This window comes from Pecten maximus, chromosome 7, assembly GCF_902652985.1.
Source record: "Pecten maximus chromosome 7, xPecMax1.1, whole genome shotgun sequence".
NCBI classification, from domain to species: Eukaryota; Metazoa; Mollusca; class Bivalvia; order Pectinida; family Pectinidae; genus Pecten; species Pecten maximus.
In genome coordinates this window covers 28,567,225-28,585,886 of record NC_047021.1, presented here as the reverse complement: position 1 = coordinate 28,585,886, position 18,662 = coordinate 28,567,225, and the positions used below count along the sequence as shown (strand labels likewise).

The following is an 18,662-nucleotide window of genomic DNA, read 5'->3' as shown; positions in this document are numbered from 1 at the left end:
GATGCGTGACGTCATCAGAGAGGACCACAGGTGGGATATCTTGTCATCGATAGCAAACACGAGTTTCATATTTTTAAAATGTGGAATACATGTAGACTAGAGATAACAACCCACGTACACGTTAAATTACTTTGTTCCTAATGCCATTTATCGTGTTGTTGCAAATCAGGGACGTATAATAAGATATATATGTCCCTGTGCAAATACAATAAATTTTAACTCTTTCAAGTACACCATTTTCTATATGTGTACAATGTACGTTCCTATTAGTACGGAGACCTCTAAGTACTATTCTACCCCGTTAGTACATTGAGCTCTTACTATCTATAATAGGTCTCTGTTGTTTTTATAATTAAAACGTAATTATGCATTTTTCATTTTCACGGATTATGTAAATTTTATTATGGAAAGCAGAGACTTATAAACTAAATTTAGTATATACATCTCCGTGGAAAGCATCTAAATACAACTATGACACATGGGTATTTTTTAAGAAATAATTTCCAAAATATAATTACATTTGTATTTAGTTGTGTCAGGTCGCTTTGACACACCTATAAGTATTAAAGGCATAGTTCTCGCTCACCTTTGCTAAAACATTACGTTTTAATTCTAAAATATGATATATATATGTTAAAAGTTTCTGTTTATAATAAACGGCTGTCCCCCCCCCCCCCCCCCCCCCCCCCCCCTTTATCAAGGGGTATGCCAAGATTTTACAGCCATTTACATTGTTTGGTATTTTATATTCTGCATTTTTGGAGCAAACAGAGCTCGAGGATTGGACCAGTTTATGTAGTAGTTTTATAATCTTTAACTTTAGCAGGACAAAAAGTAGGTGCCCAAACACTGACTTTAATTGTGAGACGAAAGCTACAATAGGCGGAGTCATGTAGGCGAAAACCTGTATACTCTCCACCTAAGATGTTTAGGATAATTTGATCTATCACAAAGTACCACTCAACAAACATTTATATTTATTTATCTATTTGTTTGTTTTATCAACGAATATGAATTAATTATTCTTTTTAAATAGTCACACAGAATCCTTTACACAAAAAACTTTACACAATAATAAAATCAATTTTCCACAAGGAAAAGCATGTTCTGCTTGATTACAGGCGTCTGCTTCTGGTTAGTATTAATAGAAAAAAAGTATCCCCTTCTCCTACTATATCATATAGGTAGGGGCTAATATTTTTTTCTAACAAGAATCAGACGCCTGTGGTGTGAGAGTAGGTACGTGGTGCGTGCGTGTGAGTCTGCATAAAAACAAAATTTACGTATTTTACAACAATCGCGAAGCAAGTTATATCAACATAAATATACCACTCTTGTTATCCCGGATGGATGCGCACAGGTGGTTTTGAGATATTTCATCTGGGCATATGTCAAGTGGAAAATTTCTTGTGGACATTTTTCATCAAAATGAAGAATGTTGAGCAGTATAAATTATTGCCAGCGGGAAAACTATCAAAAGTGTTGCATTTGCCTGAAAACCGCTAATTGGCACACCGCCTATGTGTTTTATTTATCGGCTTCATTGGGAAATTCACATTTTTGTCGGGCATTTTGGCAATTCTATTTCACCGCCTGGTTCCGTTTTCGCTATCAAAGTAAATTGCGAAAACATTCGTATTTTTCTTGGTATTTTCAAGATTTATTTCCTGCTGGGGGATTGTTGCGTGTTGTTGTTTATGTTGCATATGATCAATTTATATTTTGTAATTGCGTAGCGTAGTTGTGTTCTCATTTTCGGGGTACATATATATACAGCGAGTTCATAAAAAGATGCCCAGCAGATCTCGACTACCGAGAAACGTACAGCTATTTGTATATAATATAGGCATCAATAACAAAGAATACATTTACACTCCTGGATATCCACGTAATTGATATAATTAAAAAAACAACAAATCTTGAATACCTGACCTGTCCTTTACAGATCATGCATCTAATGTCCTTCACCTTCAGTCAGCCTGTCTGTTTTTACATGTATATATGTATCTGTTGATAACTTGAAATTTGCAATGACGGTTTTTACGTTGTCTCTAACATGAGAACGAAAACCACAGAATACCGACATTCAAACGAAATCATAATTAGTTGAGATTGATAACCAATTCTTATCTACATAGTATTGTCATACTCATGGGAACAAAGTATAACCCTCTGTTGGTCGACTTGCTTTTGGTTTTCACACGAGATTTGTTTTATTAAAGAGCTTATCAGAACAGGTAACAGAGACCTTTAAAGTCCTGTAATTTCATATAGATAAATTGACAATGTTTTATATCAAAATAAACAACAACAACAACAACAACAACAACAACAACAACAACAACAACATAAAACGAAATACGGACCATATTGAGGGACTTACACTACAGACTCTCAACATCAGGTGCTTACCTAGAACTTTACTTACATCAGCTCGGATAGCTGATAACTGATTAAACTTTAATGATAAACGTGATTATTTCAATTTCCAAGTTGATCATTTTCCATTTCTAGATAGTAACATCCCTGTTACTCCTGCGCTTAGGAAAACATCTCCGATGCGATATTCAAGGACATATCGACAACTAATGGAACAAACAAATAGCACAAGGAGATGAAGGTTGATGGATTGATGTCGATAAAACGAGAACATAATGCGGGAAAGATATTTGCTTTGAGGCCACTGAAAAAACAACAACAAAAAACACAAGGGGAATAAGCCCAGATGTTCCTGAAGGGAAGGCGTCTTGTATTCCTCGGCAAACCAACAAGCTTTCCAGGCGACTGTCGTATTTGACACTAGCGTGTGAGTATGTCCTGAATTTCAAGGGTCTCCGTGCAAATCTTTATTTATGTCCATAGTTTGCCACGTTTGATCAATTTTGAGTTGGAATTATGGTTTGTATTTTATGTCAGTGTTCTTTGTTTTTGTTGTTGTTTTTGTTATTGTTGTTGTTTTATAGCATTATTTCTCGAAAATGTACACAGATCAAATTGGAGCGACAAAAGTCACTCATTGACATAGGCATTTGTGCTCACAATAGATGGCATCTTACTTTGCTCTGTCATCTTGTCATGTCTGAATATCTAATAATCTGCTCTGTGAGACCACCCATTTAAGCGCTTTATGGGAATTAATGTGCTCTCTAGGGACTTTCAATACATTTTTGTATGATTGACAAAGTAGTCTGAATCACTTCGCTCTTCTTCGTCCCTAAAACGGAGAGCGGAATGATGGGGCCATGGCTCAGACTATTGGTAAAGAAAGACGGGCATCACACCCGCTTTACATATAAATGTGCTTGAAACAATAATTGTTTTTGTCAAGTTGCAGATTATCGCTGAGACAACAACAAGGTACGTTCACGCTAAATACTTGTGTAAAGTCGTACGTATTATTTTCCCTAAAGTGGCTAGGTATAGCATGTAACAACGATCTATTAAAATCTGTTTCATATGTGTTTTTCAGTTGAGGTAAATACGTGTTTGTCTTTGAGAATCTTACTTCACACCTGTATTCCAAGTACCTGCAATCTCATCGTTATGTGATACCTCTAAGAAAAGACTCTACCACATACGGTAACGACCTATCAAGTAAGTTGTTTTGTTCAGGAGTGTTCAACGTCTTCAAATGCATAACCAGTATCATACAACTTAATCGTGATCTCGCATGATCTGATAATTTTCCTGATTTCTCATAAGGATAGGCACTCTTCTAAGAGAGTTCTCTGAGAGATCGAAAACAGGTATTCCTGTACGCTAATGCGCTTCGGTTATAAAACAGCTATATGAATACAGGATAAAAAACAAAAACAAAACAAACAAACCAAAGCATTCACGATTAAGAATACAAATGTCAACCTAAGTTATTAATTTGCTTAACTTACCGGAACACGTTCTCTTTCTCTATATTTACCGCTTACCTCGATCTTTACTTACAATTAAGCTGTATGATAAGCGCGAGGATTTCAATTTCCATTTGTTAATTTTCCGCTTCTGGAAAGTAACATCCATGCTTCCCTTACTTACAAATTAACAGCTCACGGTTTCTCTTTTCTCATTCGATGCTATAGAAGACGCTTACTCCAACGAAACATCTGGTCTTATTTAACTTGTACATTCTCAGGAATCTCCGTTTAAACCTATAATGTTGTTCATAACTTGCCCTCCTCGGTTTATCGGTTTTGAGTTTGAATTATGGTTGTGTTAATATCTCGATATTCTTTGATGTCTTTTCAAGGTCTCCATACAAATCCATTTTTGCCATTCCCTCGTGTTATCGAGTTATCGATTTTCAGTTTGAAATACTGCTTCGTTTTATTCTTAGTTTTGCTTCAGTAATCTCTCCCCCCCCCCCCCTAAAAAAAAAAAAAAAAAAAAAAGAAAAAGAACAAAAAAAGAACAAAAAACAACGTATAAGCCGACTTATGATTGTTACATTTTTTTTCATGACAGATATAAGCGTCTAATTACTTTAGCCTTTCTATCATCACAAGGACTGTTGGTTTCTGTTGCAGTTGGAGGTCAAACTGTATATCGGGTCTTGAAAGGCTTCAGCAGCAAATGCAACCAGCCCAGGAATTTATCTTTATGACATTTACAGCTAAGAAAAATACCGAATTCTTCTTATGTATTGGCATGACTACCATTACATGATACCAGGTAACCGAGAACATGCCAAGATATATATACATGTATATATTCCATGGGTCGCCATTCAAACGATGATAAAGATAACTTAAATTCATAATAATGATAATGAAATCAAAACGACAACAAACCATTTTTTTGTCAGTTTTATTTAACACACACTAATATTTTTATCACAGAGCCATGATGAAAGACGTCTGGTCAGGTAGAAATTGAGGATCAACAAGTAATAAAATAACAGAAACAAAGAAACTAAAATTTAACAGTCTGTCTCCGACGTAGCCACTCTATTTCAGCATATGTTTGCCTCGTTTTAGTACTGAACGTTTCTCTACAGCGGAACTAACACTATGCATTTTAATATTCTGATCTGGACGGGTGACACAGTGGTAACACACTTGCCGTTCACCTAGGCAGCCGGGGTTCGATTCCCCGATCGCTCGTGAAAGGTATATGGGGGTCACCTGCCCGACCACGTGGGTTTTCCCCGGTACTCCGGTTCCCTCCCACAGTAAGACTCCTGCGAGCTTCCACCCGAGCCAACAAGAGTGACTAATATAAGTTAATATAACTTGTTTCGCATTGCTGTAAAATCAATAAAAGTTTACAATACGGTAACATTCTGATCTACTCGAGTTACTTCCCCTCGTTTTACTCTATCATATAGTGATGACGGTATAACAGAGAAATACGTTTTTGTTTAAACAAATCAGATAATAAATAATATAAAACATTTGGACGGAAGTTAGAACATTGTCGACCTCAAATATATGTAAGCGGTAAAATAATGATATCAAACATGAACAGTTGCATATACTATAACAAACATTAATTATAAATAATATCCTTATCAAGACATCATATTTGCACCAGATCATAATACATACATGTACATTAATCATTTTCTACGCATTTTATAACATCTAACAGTAAATTAACAATTTACGTTAAACGTGATCAACTTTTAAGTATAAAATAGTGAACAAGCTCTCCCTAACATCACGTGCTATCTAATAAAGTGTTTACTCCTGATCCTGTCAATGTGTGCTTTCTTTGTAACGAGTTAACTCGATTTCTATGTCTCAAATTATTACTACGAAGCTGTAAAGTGTATTTCCGAGTATTGTTTAATTACTTAATAATCATGCATACCAATTGTGACGCAATTACTAGTGGGAGTAATAATCTTAACGTTAGAACTAAATAGGCTTCACAACCATGATATATTTTTATTTCTCCGTTAATCTTAAACATGTTTTATAAATAATTGCAGCATTTTTTGAAGAAATCATGCATACATAACTACAAAACCTCAATATGAATATGGTTAAAACAATAGTTTTTATTGTACTGAAAATGAAGAATTTTTTTTTGTAAAGCAGACTTGCATTTAAAAAATAAAATTGAAATTTTTGAAATTGTTTTGCTTGTTACTCATTTGTCATCAAGATACATCTCATGAAGTGAAATATTTAATAATGATTCAAAATATTCCCCCAACTGAACTTAAAATGTTATTTGAATACTTAATACTTCAGATGTAGTAACTTAAGTCAGTCGGAATATTAAAATTTCAGTTTCGTTAACGAGATAACAAGATTTATATCATGGCACTTAAGATGTTTAATAAAATTACATAGCACAATACTTCGACGCGTTTGGTAATATGGAAATGACAGACAATTTGTAAATATATATTGTTTCCTGAGTAGGCCTTTTTTCACAGTTAAAATAACATTTTGAAGAAATCGTGTATCTTTGTCGAATGAAAATAAAATTAACCCTAATCATTATTTAAATATCTACCATCTGTATTTCACAATGAAATATTTATGCGTCATTCCCGAATTTGAAAATGAAAATGAAAAAATGACAATAAAATTCGGCGAGAGCTCAAATATGAATATACTGCTGAAGTGACACTGGAGTCTCTTAGAGTGAATCACTGGACAAAGTAAACATAAACCACACTTTCGAGTCTCTTGTATAATAAACCAGGTTATCTGTAAGGATTAGATTTAACTATCTACTCATAACTTTCCTTTCTAGAGAACTATGTGTTCTTATTCAGATAAGAAGAATTCGTTCATATTTGTAAGGAACCAGACCTATAAGCACTTTAACAAAAATCAACAAACATACTATGTAAGGTACTGGGATATATATTGAAAATGTAGCATGTTATTTATAGAGCCATTAACAATATGCATGACTTAAAATAGGAACTGATTTGATGTAAATGTAGCGATGAAAGAACATCCCTGAGTGGTAATATAATTGAACATCTTTGGCAAAATATCTTTTTGTCAAATCTTTTAATACTTTTAATTAATGTTTTAGACATTTTCCATAATAGAACTAAATACAATGGTACACTCATAGTTGTCTGCATCTGTCGAGTATTTAAAGAAAAAAATAATAGCCCCTACACATACAGACAAAATAGTTATAAGATAAGAGGATAAAAGGAGTAGAGGCTAATATTTTTTTTTTTATAGATAATGATATAACTAGATGCGGACTCGTGTGGGTACAATGCATACGCGTGTAATATTATTATTAGCGACTTAATTTAAACGTGTATGATAAAATATAATAGGGAACATCTTATGTACATTTTTAACACAAGTTAAGTTATAACACAGTACTATTGCTTGTTATTGATATAACGTGTGCAATTCAGTTTTAAATATGTTTAAAAAAAAATGTGAAGAAAAAAAAAAAGAAAAAAAATCCAATAAAATACTAATAATAATAAAAAAATAACAAAAATAATACTTAGTGGATCTTCTTCCAATTCGAAAATTTTACATCATCAATAATATTATGCTTCAAATCTTTTCTGAATAGAAAAAAAACCCTCACTTTTTATTACGTGAAACACAGGCTTAAAGAAGTCCAAAAATGTTATCAAATGAAAAATAATAATGAATTATTATCCTCACTGACCCCATATTATTATTCTTACAGCCAAAAATACAATGTGAAATTTCCACATCCAAGCACCGTTATTGACTAAATGGTAACACTTTTAAAACAATATCGACCTTATCAATCAGTTTGAAGCAGAAGCCAACACAGACGCCGAGGGTAATGTCACAACCTTTTTGTGGAGGTGAACGTAATACAACATGTACTACTGATAGGGAGTCATTGACAATAAATGAAATAGCTGTGAAGTCATACCATTTAACAAAGTATTAAATAACTATTGATGGTAAACCTCAGTATAACTAACTCTAAATAGATAATCTACTAAAAAGAAAATACATGTATAATAATTCATCAAAAGTAAAATAAAAGACATGAATTGTATGTAAAAATACTAAAACAAAATCAGATAACTCCATCGACATATAATTATAGGCAATTCCGTTCAACAAAGATATTAATAATAAAAGTATAGCATTTTCTAATCTGTGCTTTAGATATCTAATCCGTCTGGAGTTTTCCCGATGTCGATTTTGACTGGAGTGCCGCCCCGTGTTTTAACCCATTGTCTTTCCTTTGTCCTTGTATTATATTCATAAACTTGGCCAGAAGCTGAAAAATATCGACATCAATAATTGAAAATAAGATACAACACGATATGATTTTTTGTTTTCATTTCGTCTATTTAGACGTGAGGAAGTTACAATGTAATCATAATCATAGGAATATTCTCCTTCAAGTATTAAACAAACCATAAAAGAAAACCACACTGATGACAGTCATGAATCTTTGAATGTCAAACTTAGTAAACTCGAGTTATCCAAGGATCTAATATGCATTGGAGTTACGCTAGTTTCAAAGCTTGGTATGCTATCTTATATAATATTTGATTTGGATACATACTTCGAGTTAAACGGGATCTAATCCGATTTCGATTTAGCGAAGTTTGACAGTATTTTATATAATTTATTTCCATATACCTTGATCTACCGCACGTCCATCAAAACTCCTGTTTGTAACGATAAAATCATTATCATTATTTTTCTGCCAGCTGTTAATATCTCCACCCGGTTCACTCACGAAGGCAGTCTTATTTGGATTCTTGCTTGTCAGCGCCGACTGTAATATGAACAATTTTTCATTTCATAGGTACATTTGTAGGACATTAATTAACAAGGCTTTATTTGATAGTTAAATTCTCCAAATTGGAAAATAAAGAATTTCCGAATTATAAACCTCTATTGTTAACAGCCGCCAGGAACAGTCATTTGATTCTCTACGCTGTCAATGTATTGGTATCGGTATTATCAAACTATTTATTTTATGAAGGATGTTGTGCATGTCAAGAGATAATATTTCATGTTTATATAATTTAAATAATTATATTATATGTAATTTCCTTTTCAAGTTTTGTAAAATTCAAAATATGAACTTACGGCTGCAGCAGCTGTCTTTGCTTGTTCCCGTCGTCCTTCACCTAAAGATCAATAATAACAGTTTTTAGTAAAGTATATTTGTATATATATTTATCCATAATTTTTCACACTTAATATTTCAATCAGAAAATATTTACAACTAAACATGCAACATTGACCTAAATCACACTCAGATCAGTAAGACTGGGGTCCGATGAAATCAATGTGTGTACTTAAAAAAAAATAAAAAAAATGCTATAAGATCTCAACTAATCAATAAAATACTCGCAGTGATGTTTGACACCTTTAAACATCCTTATACATTTTCTAATTGACAACAACTGTTTTATCTTGATTTGCCAGGCTTTTTTTTTTTTATATAATAGGAATGGTTTAATATTCTGAAGACAATAACGCTACATTTGTACTTACGTGAATATGGAGGAGGGCGTGGTTTGTCGGACCAGCTTTTATTACTTTTATTACTGTTGTCTTTACTGTTATTAGGTTCCTCTATCTCTGCTCTTGGTGCCTCTGCTTTCGCAGCGGTTCTGACAATTTAGAAATTTTGTTTGGTGCTTATTATATAATGACTGAATAAGAATGGTTACAATGTTTAACATCTCTTTTATTTTCAAAGTAATGGTTTCTAATTTCAGGTTAGATATTTTACCCTGTTAGTATGATATAATTTATGATAAAATAGCAAAAGACAGATAATTGGAAATATAAGTTATAGTGATAACAATAGCTGTTTTAACAACTTCCTTGAGAAATACATCATTTACATTCTATAGAATTGATAAGACCGCGAAAACTTGAACCATCCGAAATTTAAATACAGCGCAGCTTTGTGGCGTACTTGAATACTTATCAAAAAAATCTTCATTTACAATACCGACAAGTATTGTTTATTTAACCTCTCTATAAATATTTAAACAACCGGCACAGTAAAGATGACATGTTATCTATATTATAAAAATGGATATCTCTCAAAGAGATTAATAACAATTATATTAATTACAGAATGAGCACACCTAAATGATCACACAGAATCGAGGAATCAATAATTATGTAGTTGTTTTTCCTCATTTTGCAGTATTTGAACATACAGTTTCAGAATACTTTAAATAATTGTTCCTTTAATATCAACAATGAGTAAAAAAGAACTGTTTTCATGTGCAGAATTTTGCAATGATATTTGCATCAATTATGTATTTTTTTAATTGGTGCTAGACGCCGCCGTAGTGTATTCCTAGCGTGCATTTAAAGTCACAAGATGTTTACATATCATGGCTTACTTTATCAAACATTATAAAGGATTTATGACATGCTTTTCCTTTTCATGTCAAATGACCGAAATGGACGTTGAAAAAATTGGGATTATTACTGATGATATTAATACCAAATTCAAAATCTTAGTAACAAATGTAACAATTAACGCAATATGAATATTTGTATATTAAATATATCCTTAGAAATATTCACCTTAAAAGCATTTGTTTTTGTATATGATTTTGATTGTCGCAAATAAACTGAAAATTACAAAGACATTTAAAGATGGAAAAGCTGATATGGTTATTTATATATTACTGATATTTGGCGCATTGTGTGTAGGAAACTGGTCAGTTCGTAGGTATAATAAACGTTAGAAAATTCAGATATACCAATCAACAAGACCTAAACCATGTCCTAGAATTAGTGATATGGAGATTTTATGGTATAGGTATAGGTATTTACTTTCTTGCCCTGAGGTATTTGATAATCATAATCGCCGTCATAGTGATACAGGCCACTCCAATGGCGACACAAACTGTGGTCACTGCGATTCCTGTTGCTGTCTGTATCCAAGGGGTGCTGGTATCGGCCGAGGTCGTCTCGTATAACACGATCTTCTCTATGGCATACGGGTCCCAGGACGTCCCTAAGCGATCGAGAGAAAATTATCATTATATCAGCTATCTCTCTTAATAGTAAACAAAATGAGAAACTTTGACCTAAAATCTACTAATGCATTCCATTAACAGTGAAAGTAACAACCATAGGGAAAGGAGAAGTAAGCTTTTAACAGTCTCTGAAAACATTGTGGGCTAATGCTGAAAAATAGTCTTTTATGAGAAAGGATTGTGGTGCTGTTTTAAGAGAAAGGATTGCTTATTTGGAGTGGACGTTTAAAGCACATTCTCATACAGTTGAACTACACGTAAAAAAAACTATAGGAATTTGAAATTCATTTTATAAATTCAAGTTTGCCTTACCAATAACACTTGATGATGGGGTGCCTGCTGTGTCTGTTGCTACAAATCCTTGAGCTGACGATGCGCTGAGGAAGACTTTCTGTGATCCGATATTGCTAATTGAATCCGTCGTGTTGTCTTGCAGCACATACATATGGACAATGATCGAACTGAAATTGAATCAGTTATATTTTGCAACAAGGTAAAAGAGATATAGTTTATAAACATAAAGGTATGCAAAATGATTATATACATGTATATATATATATATGGGACAAAGAAGTAATTCAAACAGTGTAAACAATAAGGTTTGTTGAATTTTCGAGGCAATCCGCCCCTTTATCAAAACACAAAAAATCACAAATACAATCACATAATATATATAAGAAGTACTGGAAATACAATAAAATACAATAAGAATAATGTTTTAGTAACTGGAGAAACCACAATGAACCCTTCGGCAAACGTACATTTGTACTTGCTTAACGTCCTTTGAAACAACGAGAAATGTCATGCTTTATCTTTTGCTCAATTTACCGATTGAAACAACAGATAATTACTTATGTTAAAATTAAACCGTAATTACAACTAAAAATTAACAAATGGAGAGGACAAATTGCAAACAACAATAAAGATTGGCATGGCGACTCTTGAAAAAATACAAAGAGATGTAGGACAACTGTATAATACTGTTGGGTATTTTTCTCTTGTTCAGGTTACATTCATATTATGTAACTCCCTATAAAGGTGTAGATACCAGAGTAACTACTTACCTCCCAGTTGACTCGACAATGCACCATCGCTTGACAGAGGCTGATGAATATGTCACCTGATAAACAGCATCCAGCTGACTAATAAAGGTGCTCTCTGTTGATTCATAAGTGCTTTTACTGATCCCTAAGTAGTACGAAATTACGACAAGGGACGGGGTATAGGCATCGATCCTCATCGTGGCGCTGGTACTAGTCTGCAACTGAGGACTTCCTCCGTCGTGTGAATATGCGTATGCAGTATAAATTCTCCCACTGGACAGTGTTGTCGATCGAGTTACTTCCCCTGCATTGTGAATATGTATTACGTTATTACATTAACTGAAATATGAAAAAAAGGCCTGTTTGATAATTTCCCCAGATAAAAATAATTATTACGAACCATGAAATACATCTACCACTACACAAATTAATGATGAGCGAAAATATCGGTATTAGATGTTGAATGATTTCATTTCTTTTTATCTTTAATTACTCCAACACAAGAATATCCTTGACCTAACATTGCCATGTGTAATGAGTGCCTACCTGTACTGGAGTCGAGAGTAAAGTCACTGTTAGATGTTGTGAAGTAATAATACAACTGTGCGTTGGCACCCTCATCTGCGTCCGTAGCAGTCAGTATTAATATTGTAGGGCTACATGATCCTGTATACGGTACCTCACTGTTGTAGTAAGTGGGTGAAAATATTGGGGAGTTATCGTTTTCGTCTCCCACATTGACAGTGAGAGTTGTAGATCCGGTTCTTGGTGTGGTACCTGTATCTACAGCCAAAACAACTACAGTAAATGATGCATCTACCTCTCGGTCAATCGAGGCTTTTACTTCAACCAAACCTGTAGACGACCCAATTGTCATATAAATATCTGCCCTAGCACCGGCTGTTGTAGAAGTGTCAAAAGAATAAACAATGACTGCATTGACTCCTGTGTCGGCGTCCGTAGCAGACATTGTAGTAATGGATGTGCCAACAGATGTATTTTCCGTCACTGTGGCGGTGTAGGTCGTGCTAGCGAATGTAGGATCGTTGTCGTTCAGATCATTTATCGTTATGGTAACATTAGTATCCGAAGATAATACTGGCGTTCCTGAATCCTGGACACGGCACCAAATAACGTACGTGTCGACACTCTCTCGATCGAGACTAGCGCTTGTTGTTATTACGCCTGTTGAAGTGTCTATAGTTACAGGATTTGAACCGCCCGACCAGTAACCTATTAATGCTGTAACTTATCGCCGAGTTAACCCCTGTATCCGCATCTGTAGCTGCTATGGTACCAACATTTGAGCCAGTTGCTACATTTTCGTCCACTGTGAATGTGTATGGTGCTGCCGTCCATGCTGGTGTATTATCATTTAGATCACCAATGGTCACGGTGCATGTAACACTAGCTGTTCTTGGTGTCGCTCCATTGTCAACAACGTATACCTCTAATGTATAAGAAGCTGTTGTTTCTCTGTCTAGAGCATTAACTGTCTGTATTATTCCTGTTCCAACCTCTATCTTAAAGTCTGTATTCGTGTTCCCAGAATTAATGCTATAACTTAATTGACTGTTTTCTTGATAGTCCAAATCAGTGGCAGTGATTGAGAAGACGACGGTGTTGACGGCGGTGTCCTCGTCTATCGTGCTGTCATAAGTACCAGATATACTGGGGTCGTTGTCGTTTACGTCGATCAACGAAATGGTTATGGTAGAAGTCCCGGTGAGAGGGGTAGCGCCTTTATCCGTCGCCAGGATCACCATCTCGTAACTGCAAGGAAATTTCACATGACTTTACAAGTGTTTGATATTTATCTACGTCTCAATTTTCAGGATATGTGCTGGGAATGGGGGGAAATACGCCAAAGAAAATGATTTATCAGCTTACCTGGCAGTGGTTTCTCTATCTAGAACAGCATTTGTTGTTACGATTCCTGTGGTCGTGCCAACCGTAAACGGTACTGAAGAAGTGCTGGTGAATTCAAACACGTTATTGTTGTTGCTTACAGAATCTGCGTCAGTTGCAGAAACCGTCGTCACAGTTGTAGTAACTGCTGAGTCCTCCGAAAGAGTGACAGAGTACGTTGTTGGGTTAAAAGTGGGCGTATTGTCGTTTTCGTCTGTCATGGTGATCTGGACAAGGCACTGGGCTGTTAGAGCGGGAACTCCGTCCACCGCCTGTACTATCAGCGAGAAGTATTGATTCGCTTCGTAGTCTATGACGACTGAGGCGGTAATCGCTCCCGTGGAAGAGTCTATAGTGAAGTATGAGGCACCATCTCCGGAAGAAATTGAATACGCTATCGTACCAAACGTACTAGCATCTCCATCTGTAGCAGCCACTTGCACCAATGTGGTTCCTATGGCTTGATTCTCCGCAAATGTCGGTCTAAATGAAAAAGTAGTTATTATCTAATTGCGGTCAATTATATTTGCAACACATTTTGATAAAAAGATATGACGAAAATTCAAAATATTTAGATTATATTTATCTTATATACATACGTATATGTAGAAGATCCGAAAACAGCAACTTCGTTGACATCGTTCACAGTGATGGTAACGGTCGCAGTGACGTAAGTTGTTCCGTCATATGCCGTCACGAGAAGTTGGTGATTGGTTGCCGTCTCGTAGTCCATACTCGTGACAAGTAATATGGTTCCCGCGTTCGTATCCAACTCAAACATGGAGTAAGTAGCGACGAAAGCATAAGAAATGGGATCCCCGGTATCGACAGAATCTGTAGCCGTCACGGTCACTAACGTAGATCCTACAGCAGTGTCCTCTCCAGCTGACAAGGCATACGTTCCTGTATGGGAATAATTCAGAACGTAGTAAAACTGGCAATTATAATTATAAACTGATAAACCATATTATGTATGTACTTGTTAACATATTCATTTTCGAAATGATAATAAACAAATAAAAATTGTATCTATATATTGTTCTTTTTAGCATAGTTATATTCTTGATTCATACTCGCTTTAAGAACTATAAATGCCGTCTAATATATGTTTAAGAATATATAGTTCTCTGCTAGCATGATTTGAGTATATTTGTATTTAAATAACATACCAGAACTCGTAAACACAGGGAGAACCCTCGTCTACAGCCCCGACGTTGACGTCAATAGTCACTGTAGCCGTGAGCTCCGGAGACCCGCCATCTTTTACCGTCACTTGTAAGTTATAAAATGTCGTCGTCTCGTAGTCAAGGGAAGCTAAAATTCAATAGAATACTTAGTATTATAATTGAAGGACACACATTTAACTATAACTATGCTTTACCAGCAATCGATCATTCAGCTTAATAACATATATATACAAGAGTCAATGATGTATACATTACCACTAACGACCAGGGAAGCTGTAGATCCGGAAACGGTCACACCGAATTTATTATCCGGATTCTGTGTCATGGTGTACGTCAGTGTTGTTCCGGCGTCACCGTCAGAACAGGATAGGTCGGATATCACCGCCGTACTAGTAGCTGTACCATAGAAAATATCACAACGTTACTAAGTAGTTAGGATGGGAATAAGACACTTTGCCAATTGTAAAAGATAAAACTTTTTTTTTTTTTATCTATAATGGAATATCTCAGTTTATTAAAAAATAACGTATTCAAGTATATATTGAAACTAGACAATTTATGAATCAGTTACAAGCAAATACATAATATGATATGTAGAAATTTACCTGTACTTTCAAGGACGGTAAGGACATGCGCAAACGGCGTACAAATAGGGGTGTTGTCATTCACATCAGTTACGGCTACAGTGACAGTTCCTGTGCCCTGTTTGATGTCACAAACATATTCTACATTAAGTTATAACAAATAAGTAGGAGATAAAAATTTTAAATTACGGACAAACAAAATAGATAATTCTTAAGTAAACATTTTATTTGTCAACTGAACAATTAGTAAAAATCCTTAAATAAATAACTAAAATGAAAATTTATTGAGAAAAATATGACATTAACACCATGATGTGTGAAAACGACAGGAGAATAATAATTATTAAGAAATTAGAATACGTGTTTAATTACGCATCAACATCTCTATATAACTTGCAATTAGAATAACAACATGTTTCTCAGAGAAAGCCAACCTACCGTTGATCCTCCACCATCGGTAGCAACTACAGTCAGTTCGTAACTGGTGGTACTTTCGTAGTCAAGAGATTGAGCCAGCTGAATATTGCCGGAAGTTTCGTCAATTGTAAAGACGTTAGTGCCCCCATTCGTAACTGCAATTAAAAATAATACTCAATGTTACCCTTTATTTCCAAAACATATTACTGTAATATTTGATTAATAATGTTAATTAACTCTTCATAGTTTGCCAATATGCACCATTTGAAAAATGTATGCGACTTGCATTAATACATCTACACGTTAAGAAATGTTTCTGATATATTAACGTGAATTATTTAAATTTTCATTACAGCAAAGTGATAAGCAGGAGCTAGACCGCATTTTATTTATTAAAATGGAGAAAGAACAAATTATATGTTCTATGTCTACTAACCTGCAGTTATATCATAATTGATGATGTTGTGAGGCGAGGCATCAGCGTCTACAGCAGTATACGTCGTCACAGCAGTTCCGGTTCCGGTGTCTTCCGCAAGCGTCGTCGACGGATTTGATGCAAAAGTGGGCGTGGCTTCGTTAGCAGCACCTACTGTCACTGCCACGGTCGCCGTGGAGATGGTGGTGCCGTCAGATACACCAAATAATATAGTATATTCTTGAGTTCCAGCGTCATAGTCGAGTGCTTAAAACAAAAGATGGAGATATATATTGTGACTGTTTGTGTCCATCATAATCGTACAGAACTCATGTTATCACGACTATTATATATAATATTAACGACAAACAAAATAAAACAAAGAGTTACTTATTTTCATACTATACAATGTATGTTATATAATATAAAACATGACATCAAACAACTTTCAGGTTAGTCATGAAATTCAAGGATCTTAATTTTGGCGTTATGATATATAATGATTAATGAGTAAGCCTGTAGACTTTATCTTTAGAACTATAATCAATTTGTTTTTCACAAGGCGTTTTAAAGATACTGTTTCTATTCGTTGTGCAATGTGTTTTACCGTTTGCAAGTGTCACTACTCCTGCTGCAGAAATTGCGAAAATCGCTGCCAACATTTCCGCTGACGACTGAGTAAGTAATGGTATCTCCAGTATCGCCATCACTACAGGCCAGAGTGGTTACCTGGCGAAAGGCAAAATGAGAATTTTGAACATCTCTGATATTATAGATTCCACTATTCCTGACATTAATATACAAATGTATAATCCACATTTGCCTCGTTTCAATATTACATGCATTAACAAATTTTTCCTGATATCAATATGCACATGCACTGATATTAATATGTATATGTGCATGTATTAAACATTGTTTTCTAATATCAATATGTACATATATTTCACATTTTTCATGATATCAATATGTACAAGCGTTTCACATTTCCCAATGAATTAATATGTAGTCTACATTTCCCCTGAATTTCCATACTTTCCATGATTTTCCATATATTGCTAGTTTTTGTCGAATGCATAAAGTTACTATTTTCAAAGGGTTTTTATTTCTCATGTATTTTTTGGAATATTTAAAATTCGCATCATAACATATTGAAAATAAAATCAACTTTTCGATGCCGTTAAGTATCAAAGGGACACAGAACTATCATTTGAGGACGAAGTCTACCCTTTATGATCTAATACTTTTTTAAGTCCGCAATGGAAGGCGTGTACACTATTTCATATACTGTTTTGTATACATTGAGTTAAGATGATTTCCTTGTTTACAGTTCTGTAGATGCCACAGAAACCTTGATAATGAAGATTAACTACACAACGATATATTGATGAAACAATGGGATAATATTGGAGTTGTTCTCTCAAAGCGTTCTGATTGGTTAATGACTACCTACCGTTGTACCTGTTGAAGAGGACTCGGATACGGTAGAGCTGTATGCAGAGGGACTACATATTGGAATGTTATCGTTAACATCTGTCACTGAAACTGTGACTGTTCCAGTTCCCTGAAATTGAAATTTGGAACGATTAGTTTTTGAAAATTAGTCGCGACACGCAAATACTCATAAGCATTCAGTTCCTTCATTTTAAATACTCAGAACATTTTTTCTATGTATTAACATACGCTGGAATGAAAAATTAAGATATATGTTTAGTTCCTTCATTACATAATGCATTCACAAAATGCATAACGCGTTTAACTTCAACACTTTAAGCAGTTCATAGTTTACCATCGATGTCTTTATGTCCTCATGTCCTTGTATTACTGAATTCCGACATTGAAATTTAAATATAACCAAAATTAAGATACTTACCACTAGACTTCCTCCATCAGTAGCAGTGACTGTGATCTCGTAGCTTGTTGTGGTTTCGTAGTCAAGAGTTTGTGCCAGCGTTATACTGCCAGTGCTCGCATCGATGGAGAAATAGGGACTGCCCGTGTTGGTGACTGATATACACATTGTCATTTTACGGATAAGATTGGATTAATTTATATGAAATTATATTAATGTTGACATATATTAATTTTGATTACTTATATAAGGACAATGCATAAAACTGAAATCAAATGATGTATATATTTCTAATTCGGAATTTGAGTGTAACA

At 34.6% G+C, this 18,662-nt stretch overlaps 1 protein-coding gene across 1 annotated transcript in view; it reads right to left on the bottom strand.

The window, feature by feature from the left end:
* Positions 1-4,791: 4,791 nt before the first annotated feature.
* The window catches only part of LOC117331162 (protocadherin Fat 4-like), a 49,476-nt gene continuing 35,605 nt past the window's right edge, over positions 4,792-18,662 (bottom strand). The window contains 19 exon segments of the mRNA XM_033889759.1: positions 4,792-8,193; positions 8,562-8,700; positions 9,018-9,058; positions 9,429-9,547; positions 10,737-10,920; positions 11,255-11,403; positions 12,007-12,289; positions 12,532-13,224; positions 13,226-13,758; positions 13,876-14,376; positions 14,493-14,796; positions 15,088-15,207; positions 15,336-15,476; positions 15,686-15,782; positions 16,103-16,236; positions 16,518-16,763; positions 17,111-17,225; positions 17,950-18,060; positions 18,370-18,503. Of these exon segments, the coding sequence (XP_033745650.1) occupies positions 8,075-8,193; positions 8,562-8,700; positions 9,018-9,058; positions 9,429-9,547; positions 10,737-10,920; positions 11,255-11,403; positions 12,007-12,289; positions 12,532-13,224; positions 13,226-13,758; positions 13,876-14,376; positions 14,493-14,796; positions 15,088-15,207; positions 15,336-15,476; positions 15,686-15,782; positions 16,103-16,236; positions 16,518-16,763; positions 17,111-17,225; positions 17,950-18,060; positions 18,370-18,503 (4,163 nt within the window). The 3' untranslated portion in view covers positions 4,792-8,074.